Source organism: Miscanthus floridulus, unplaced genomic scaffold, assembly GCF_019320115.1.
Source record: "Miscanthus floridulus cultivar M001 unplaced genomic scaffold, ASM1932011v1 os_2416_1_2, whole genome shotgun sequence".
In the NCBI taxonomy this organism is placed as follows: Eukaryota; Viridiplantae; Streptophyta; class Magnoliopsida; order Poales; family Poaceae; genus Miscanthus; species Miscanthus floridulus.
In genome coordinates, this window is record NW_027098289.1 from 4020 (window position 1) to 13325 (window position 9306).

General features: G+C 61.4%; 1 protein-coding gene across 1 annotated transcript; it reads right to left on the reverse strand.

Moving 5' to 3' along the window:
- Positions 1 to 360: 360 nt before the first annotated feature.
- LOC136534942 (uncharacterized) lies at positions 361 to 2653 on the reverse strand. Its single transcript, XM_066527296.1, has 2 exons — positions 2216 to 2653; positions 361 to 2124 (listed from the first exon to the last, which is right to left on the reverse strand). Exons 1-2 carry the CDS (start codon positions 2651 to 2653, stop codon positions 361 to 363), a joined length of 2202 nt encoding a protein of 733 aa, XP_066383393.1.
- Positions 2654 to 9306: the final 6653 nt, after the last annotated feature.

Consider the following 9306-nt stretch of genomic DNA (forward strand, 5'->3'; position numbering starts at 1 on the left):
GCAGGAGGCGCGTCAGTGGCGCAGTGATGAGGCCGAAGTCGCGAATGAACTTCCTGTAGTAGCCGGCGAGGCCCAAGAATCCCCGCAGCCCACGTGCGGAGCGAGGGGCCGGCCACGAGGCGACCGCAGCCACCTTGTCGGCGTCCATAGCGACGCCGCTTGGCCAAGGTAGGCCACCGATGACGCCCCAAAAGAACACTTGGAACGCTTGAGGTGGAGCTGGTTCGCCCGAAGTGCTTGGAGGACGATGCTGAGGTGCTGCAGGTGTTCGGCTCAGGAGGCGCTATATATGAGTATGTCGTCGAAAAACACAAGCACGAACCTGCGCAAAAAGGGGCGGAGCACGTTGTTCATCAAAGCCTAGAAAGTCGCCGGCGCATTGGAAAGGCCGAACGGCATGACCAGGAACTCAAAATGGCCATGGTGAGTGCGGAACGCCGTCTTGGCGATGTCATCGGGGTGCATCCGCACTTGGTGGTAGCCCGAGCGCAAATCGAGCTTGGTGAAGAAGCGAGCCCCGTGAAGCTCGTCGAGAAGCTCATCGACGATCGGAATCCGGAATTTGTCCTTGGACGTCTTGGCGTTGAGGGCCCGGTAGTCGATGCAAAAGCGCCAGGAGTTGTCCACCTTGCGCACCAGCAGCACGGGGGCGGAGAACGGGGACGTGCTCGGCCGGATGATGCCTTGGGCGAGCATAGCAGCGCACTGACGCTCCAACTCGTCCTTCTGCAGGCTGCAGCTGTGGGTAGCGATAGGGGCGAACGGCGACCGGAACTGTACCCGGCAACAGATGGATGCAGTGATCGTACGGCCGCATCGGAGGGAGCCCCTGTGGCTCGGCAAAGACCGGCTCAAACTGCTCCAGGAGCCGGTCCAGTAGTGGCTGGGAGGGAGCAGCGGCGATCGCCCGCGCAGCCGGTTCCCAGATGTCGTCGCGGGGGGACCCCAGGCCCTTCCACAGAATGCGCCGGGCGCCCCGTGTGAAAGCCATGCACAAATCCTCGAAATCCCAGAGGATAGGGCCCAGGGTACGTAGGAACTCGACGCCAAGAATAAGATCAAAACCTCCCAGGCTGATGCCATAGCAGCTGATGGTGGAACTCCTCTGTACCTGGCCAGGGCCAAATCCCGAGCGACGCCTTCGCAAGGCACACGATCGCCGTTGGCCACCAGTACCCGCATGGTAGCGTGCGGTGCTGTAGAGAGGTGTAGGCGTCGCAGGAGATCAGTGTTGACGAAGTTGTGCGTCGAACCGGAGTCGAGGAGCGCCACAAGCCGGTGGCCATGTACGGAGACTGGAAGGAGCATAGCATCTCTTGGTCCGGATGCCGGCAATGGCGTAGAGGGACACTTGAGGCTGGGCTGCAGGTTCCTGCCCCGCCGCTGGTGCAGGCGCAAGCACAGCAGCCTCCTCCGGAAAAGCAGCCACAGCGGCCACCTCCGCTGGTATGTCATCGTCGAGGAAATCCGTCGCTTCGAGGTAGAATAGGCGTTGGCACACATGACCGCGCACATAGGGCTCATCACAATTGTAGCAAAGACCTTGGCGGCGGCGCTCCAATTGCTCCGCTGGGGACAGTCGGCGGAAAGGACGAGCAGGGGCTGCAGCGCCCGCTGGTGCTTGAGTTGTGGTCGCCCCCGGGGCTGCTGGTACCGCTGCAGCAGGCCGTGGCAGTGCTGGGATGCCCGGGCGCTGAGGAGGCCGAGCGCCACGCTGAGGAGTGGCCGGCGTCGTGGCAGCGGCACGGCGTTCAAAGGCCCTGGCCAAATACATGGCCGTTTGGAGGTTCTGGGGCTCCCGCGGCTCCACGTCGACACCTTAATGTGCTCCGGAAGGCCGCCCACGAACAACTCCGCCTTCTGGGACGCAGAGAGGTTCCGAGCATGACAGAGCACCACATTGAAGCGTTCGGAGTAGTCCTGTACCGTGGAGGTGAAGGGCAGGCGAGCAAGTTCGGATAAACGTGTCCCACGAACAGCCGGCCCAAATTGCAGATTGCACAGCTCCTTGAAACGATCCCATGTAGGCATGCCCTCGTCTTGCTCGAGGCCGTAGTACCATGTTTGGGCCGCGCCGATGAGATGGTACGACGCGAGCCAAGTGCGGTCCAAAGCCAGGGTACGCTGCCCGCGGAAGAACTGGTTACAATTATTGAGCCAATTGAGGGGATCCTCGGCGCCATCGTATGTGGGGAGGGTGAGCGCTGTGGCTGACACCCGGAGCTGCTGGTTCTAGAGCAAAGGCCGCGGACGACGAGGCACCGTGGTGGTGCTGCATGTTGCCGCCGTAGAGTAGAGGGCCATCAACGCTTCCATAGAAAACCCCCTCGGTGTAGGAGAGCTGCTGTACCGCCCCACCGTAGTGGATCAGGGCGCCTGTGGTAGGGGTTGGGACAGCCAACGTCGTGGTCGCCGGAACCGTTGCCATCGTATTCACCGGCCCGACCGTCGGGGCCAGGGCATAAGATGGGATTGGCGACGGGGAGGGCGGCATCCGCAGTAGATGGATGGGCACGCCGGTTGCGCTGGACTGGGGGATCCCAGCAGGAAACACCGGCGGCAGGGAGGCCATGGCCGATTGCGGCGGCGGTGGTGGGCGCGGTGGGGAGGGCAGCGGCTGCTGCGAGGAGAGGTAGGACAGCATCGCGGCCATGGAACGGGACAACTCGTGGATGGCCGCGGTCATCTGCTCCATCGACATTGTAGAGGACGGAGCGGCCGCCGAAGCGGATGGCAGCAGCTACGCAGCAGTGGTGATTGGCGGCGGCGGCGATGGGCTGGTGGAGGTGGAAAGAGGGCTTGACATCTCTGATACCAGATTGATAGGACTAGATGCCCTACCGGAGTTGCTGCAAAGGTTGTAGGGATGGAAGAGCGGAGGGCGAGGCTTAGGGCAGCGGCGGCGGGTTGGCGCCGTGGTGATCACAGCGCAAGGAAGAAGAGAAGGTGCGGCTAGGGCTCCCAAGGGAAGCCGGCAACAATTATGTTGCTTCTACTTAATTCCAATCTCAATTGTTTATAGAGTCTTTGATGGATAAGTCTCATGTGTGGCTGGTCTTTGTGGGGCTATGATGCTCACATGGTCATGGTCCTTGTGGCTGTTTTTCTGTTTTTAGGACAGCATCTTAGACTAGAGGACAGCATCTTAGAGGACAGCATCTTAGACTAGAGGACAGCATCTTAGCTAGGACAGCATATTAGCATCTTAGACTAGCATCTTAGACTAGCATCTTGGCATATGCTTGGCTGGCTAGCAGCCTATAAATATGTAACCCCAACCCCTTGGGTTGGCATGGCATTTGTGTGAGCTTGTGTGAGAAATAGACAAGAAAATTGCCCCAACTCCTAGTGTCATCCTCTCTCGATGAGAGTAAGAATTCTCCTACTACCAAGAGTGAGAATTCAGCGACTAACAAGTGGTATCAAAGCCGTATTATCCTGTAGCCTGAGCATCTCTTGCTCATCTTCTCTCCCAGCCCCACAACAGCCCCAGCTGTTGGCAGCAGCAGCTCCTCCGGCCGCTCCTGTTCACTCCTCTCCCAGCTCGTCTGAAGCAGCCCTCTCCCCACGCAGCAGCCCCCCGGTGGCGCGTCATGTCCGCAGGGCAGTCTCAGCGCTCGGTCGCCTCGAGCACGCGGCGTCGGCAGGGAGGCCGAACTTGCCGCGGCAGAGGAACGCGAGCGAGCGGCGGCAGAGACCGCTGCGGCGGCGGCAAGGGCGTCGAGGCTAGCAGCGGCGGAGCTGGCAGCAGCCAGAGCGGAGGCGGAAGCAGCGGCGGCGGCGAATGCAGCGCGTGCGGCGGCGGCGGAGGTCGAGGCTCTGCGCGGCAGCATCGGCAGCTCCATTTCCGCTGACGACACCGCCGACGCGGACCTCGAGCTGCTAGAGAGGGAGGCAGCGCGAGCGCGGGCGGCGCAGTGGACAGCCGCGCACGTCCACGAGCGTGGCGGCAGCCCAGACAGGCGCGGACGCGCTGGCGGCGCTCCTGGAGCAGCCGCGCACGCCCACGAGCGCGGCGGCAGCCCAGACAGGCGCGGACGCGCCGGTGGCGCTCCTGGAGGAGGCGCGCACGGCAACGGTGGCGGACGGGTCGATGGAGAGCGCGGCCTTCATAGGCAGCGTGGCTCTCTCTCCCCGGATCGGTACCGACGGGTCGATGGAGAGCGCGGCCTTCACAGGCAGCATGGCTCTCTCTCCCCGGATCGGTACCATGGTTACCACGGGCTCCAGGCTGTTGTCAGGGACGTCGGTCCCGACGGTGGGTGGCCTACCCTCACCAAGACCAACTACGTCGAGTGGGCTGCGGTGATGAGGGTAAAGCTCCAGGTGCGGCACATGTGGGAGGCAGTCCGGTACGGCGACGTCGACTACGACCTAGATCGACGGGCGCTGGATGCTCTCATCGCTGCAGTCCCGCCCGAGATGCAGTTCTCGCTTACCAGCAAGCGGACTGCCAAGGAGGCTTGGGACGCCATCGCTGCGGCACGCATCGGCAGCGACCGCGCCCGCAAGTCCACACTGCAGGCACTTCGCAAGGAGTGGGAGAACCTGGCTTTCAAGCCAGGTGAGGACGTTGATGACTTTGCTCTCCGTCTCAACACTCTGTTGCAGAAGATGGTGCAGTTCGGCGACGACACCTACGGCGAGGAGAGAGCTGTCGAAAAGCTCTTCCGCTGCGTCCCCGAGAAGTACAAGCAGATGGCTCGCTCGATCGAGTCGCTGCTGGATCTCTCCACGATGTCGATCGAGGAGGCGATAGGTCGCCTCAAGGTCGCCGATAGTGATGAGCCACAGTCCCTCTCAGGGCCCATCACCACTGGCGGGAAGCTCCTTCTCACTCGGGAGCAGTGGCTTGCCAGCCAGGGTGACCGGAGGAAGGGGGAGCCTTCTTCCGCGACAGGCGGCCGCAAGCGTGGCAAGCCACGCAAGGCGCGCAGAGACGCCCAGGCCGGGGCTCGAGGACGTGCCGAGGGTGATGCCCGCGGAGGCGCCCAGGGCGGCGCCGCCGGCAGGCACAAGCCGGCACGAGACGACGCCTGCCGCAACTGCGGCCAGCTTGGCCATTGGGCCAAGGACTGTCGACAGCCACGACGCGGTCAGGCCCACGTCGCACAGGCGGAGGAGGAGCCGGCTCTGTTCATGGCACATGCCAGCATCGAGCTACCTCCAGCGGCACCGGCCGCAGCGGCTCTCCTCCACCTTGACGAGCCAAAAGCACACGCCCTCCTCGGCGACAGCTCCGGCAACGACAAGACTGACGGGTGGTGCCTCGACACCGGCGCCACCCATCACATGACCGGTCGACGGGAGTTCTTCACCGAGCTTGACTCTAGCGTCCGAGGCTCCGTCAAGTTTGGGGATGCCTCCGGCGTGGAGATCAAGGGCGTCGGCTCCATCATCTTCACCGCCGTGTCTGGTGAGCACAGGCTGCTCACCGGAGTCTACTACATCCCCGCGTTGAGGAACTCCATCATCAGCTTGGGACAGCTGGATGAGAACGGTTCGCGCGTGGTGGTTGAGGACGGAGTCATGAGGATTTGGGATCGTCGTCGTCGCCTTCTTGCCAAGGTATCCAGAAGCGCAAATCGACTCTACGTCCTTAACGTGCAGGTGGCACAACCCCTCTGTCTCGCTGCTCGTCAGGACGACGAGGCGTGGCAGTGGCACGAGCGTTTCGGGCACCTTCACTTTGAGGCCCTGAAGCGGCTCAGTGCCACGGAGATGGTGCGAGGCCTGCCGTGCCTCGACCATGTGGAGCAGCTCTGCGACGTCTGCGTGTTGACGAAGCAGAGGCGACTCCCCTTTCCCCAGCAGGCGAGCTTTCGAGCCAAGGAGAGGCTCGAGCTCGTGCACGGGGACTTGTGTGGCCCGGTGACACCGGCCACACCGGGAGGACGACGCTACTTCCTGCTGCTCGTCGACGAGCTCTCCCGCTACATGTGGGTGATGGTCCTCGGCAGCAAGGGAGAGGCTGCGGACGCCATCAGACGCGTGCAGGCTTCTGCGGAGGCGGAGTGCGGCCGCAAGCTGCGCGTGCTGCGCACCGACAACGGCGGCGAATTCACGGCGGCTGAATTCGCGTCGTATTGCGCTGACGAGGGCATTCAGCGCCACTACTCCGCGCCGTACAGCCCGCAGCAGAACGGCGTCGTCGAGCGGCGCAACCAGACGGTTGTGGGGATGGCTCGGGCCCTCCTCAAGCAGAGAGGGATGCCGGCTGTCTTCTGGGGAGAGGCGGTGGTGACGGCCGTCTACATCCTCAACCGCTCGCCTACCAAGGCGCTCGACGGCAGGACGCCGTACGAGGCTTGGCATGGGCGCAAGCCGGCGGTCTCCCACTTGCGGGTCTTCGGCTGCCTCACGTTCGCCAAGGAGCTTGGCCACATCAGCAAGCTCGACGACAGGAGCACTCCGGGAGTGTTCATCGGCTACGCGGAGGGCTCGAAGGCCTACCGCATCCTCGACCCGAAGACACAGCGTGTGCGCACGGCGCGCGACGTTGTGTTCGACGAAGGGCGAGGATGGGCGTGGGACAAGGCGGTGGACGATGGCTCGGCTCCGACTTACGACGACTTCACTGTCGAGTACGTCCACTTCGAGGGAGCTGGGGGAGTAGGCAGCTCTTCTTCGGCGAGCGCGTCTACCCCAGTCCCCGAGCCTCCACCGACCCCGGCGCCTGCTACTCCAACAGCTCCACGCTCTCCAGCCAGGACCTCGGCTGCGATGAGTTCTTCGCCGGCTTCACCACAGCCGGCAACGCCACGCACTCCAGCACCGACAGGCACCTCTCCGGGCACGTCTACTCCAACACCAGCTCGTGTCGAGCACAGCCCGGTTGAGCTCGCTACTCCGCTCTCTCACGACGAGGAGCGCATCGACGCGTACCACGACGGCGAGCCGTTGCGGTACCGTACGATGGAGAACCTTCTCGGCGACCAGTTGGTGCCGGGACTGGTGCCTCATGACCTGGAGGACCTGGAGGCACAGTTGCACCTTGCGTGTGACGACGGCGAGCCTCGGTCGTTCGCAGAGGCCGAGAGACACGCGGCATGGCGCGCCGCGATGCAGTTGGAGATGGATGCGGTTGAGAAGAACCGCACCTGGGAGCTTGCTGACCTTCCTCGTGGTCATCGCGCGATCACCCTTAAGTGGGTGTACAAGCTGAAGAGGGATGAAGCCGGTGCCATCGTCAAGCACAAGGCTCGCTTGGTGGCACGAGGTTTCGTGCAGCAGGAGGGGGTCGACTTCGACGACGCCTTTGCTCCCGTGGCACGGATGGAGTCCGTGCGACTCCTCCTTGCGCTAGCTGCCCAGGAGGGCTGGCGTGTTCATCACATGGACGTCAAGTCGGCGTTCCTTAACGGCGACTTGAAGGAGGAGGTCTACGTGCACCAGCCGCCGGGATTTGCGATCCCCGGCAAGGAGGGCAAGGTGCTCCGCCTGCGCAAGGCCCTCTATGGCTTGCGGCAGGCACCGAGGGCGTGGAATGCCAAGCTGGATTCCACGCTAAAGGGGATGGGCTTCGAGCAAAGCCCGCACGAGGCGGCCATCTACCGACGGGGCAATGGAGGTAATGCCCTGCTGGTGGGTGTCTACGTCGACGACTTGGTGATCACCGGCACCAAGGATGCGGAGGTGGCGGCATTCAAGGAAGAGATGAAGGCCACCTTCCAGATGAGTGACCTGGGGCCTCTCTCCTTCTACCTGGGAATCGAGGTACACCAGGATGACTCTGGGATCACGCTTCGACAGACCGCCTACGCCAAGCGCGTCGTTGAGCTAGCTGGGCTCACCGACTGCAACCCAGCTCTCACTCCGATGGAGGAGAGGCTGAAGCTGAGCCGCGACAGCACGACGGAGGAGGTGGACGCTACGCAGTACCGGCGTCTTGTGGGGAGCCTTCGCTACCTCGCCCACACACGGCCGGACTTGGCATTCTCCGTCGGCTACGTTAGTCGGTTCATGCAGCGACCGACGACGGAACACCAGCAGGCTGTGAAGAGGATCATCCGCTACGTTGCGGGGACTCTCGACCACGGCCTCTACTACCCGAGGTGCCCTGGGGCGGCACACTTCGTCGGGTACAGCGACAGCGACCACGCCGGCGACATCGACACCAGCAAGAGCACGAGCGGGATCCTCTTCTTCCTCGGCAAGTGCCTCGTTAGCTGGCAGTCGGTCAAGCAGCAGGTGGTGGCCCTGTCCAGCTGCGAGGCCGAGTACATAGCGGCCTCCACCGCTTCGACTCAGGCGCTCTGGCTTGCTCGACTGCTTGGTGATCTCCTCGGCAGAGACACTAGAGCGGTGGAGCTCAGGGTGGACAGCAAGTCCGCTCTGGCCCTGGCAAAGAACCCCGTGTTCCACGAACGCAGCAAGCACATCCGGGTGAGGTACCACTTCATCCGAGGCTGTTTGGAGGAAGGGAGCATCAAGGCGAGCTACATCAACACCAAGGACCAGCTTGCGGACCTGCTCACCAAGCCCCTTGGGAGGATCAAGTTCCTTGAGCTCTGCTCCAGGACCGGGATGGTTCAACTCTCCCACAAGACGACGCACAAGACTTAGGGGGAGAATGATGGATAAGTCTCATGTGTGGCTGGTCTTTGTGGGGCTATGATGCTCACATGGTCATGGTCCTTGTGGCTGTTTTTCTGTTTTTAGGACAGCATCTTAGACTAGAGGACAGCATCTTAGACTAGAGGACAGCATCTTAGCTAGGACAGCATATTAGCATCTTAGACTAGCATCTTAGACTAGCATCTTGGCATATGCTTGGCTGGCTAGCAGCCTATAAATATGTAACCCCAACCCCTTGGGTTGGCATGGCATTTGTGTGAGCTTGTGTGAGAAATAGACAAGAAAATTGCCCCAACTCCTAGTGTCATCCTCTCTCGATGAGAGTAAGAATTCTCCTACTACCAAGAGTGAGAATTCAGCGACTAACAGTCTTTATCCTCTCTAGGATCCTATAATTAAAGAACAAATACCATAAATAGCTAATAATAATAATAATATGGGCTCTTAGCCCCTATAACTGGCGTCCTCCTCTAGCCACTAATGGGCCTGCGCCTATTATAATAGACGCCGGTCATAACAACTTCTCTCATCTGTGCTTGCTAGAATAACTCACCCATTTATCAAATGTCTGTTTATCTGGCCCCAAAGACAATTTCTGACAAAATTGGTAAAATTAGAAGGACTTTCTTTTGGCAAGGAGGAGGGACCAAGAGGAAATACCACTTGGTTAAATGGGCAAAAATTTGTAAAAGTAAGAAGGGAGGGCTGGGAATTAAAAATCTGAGAAAA

Bases quoted from the DNA above. Each gene is read 5' to 3' on its own strand.
- LOC136534942 (XM_066527296.1), bottom strand. From the start codon at position 2,653: ATGGCCGCGATGCTGTCCTACCTCTCCTCGCAGCAGCCGCTGCCCTCC. The intron at 2,125-2,215 runs GTCAGCCACAGC...TTCCGCGGGCAG, and splicing joins TAGAACCAGCAGCTCCGGGT to CGTACCCTGGCTTTGGACCG.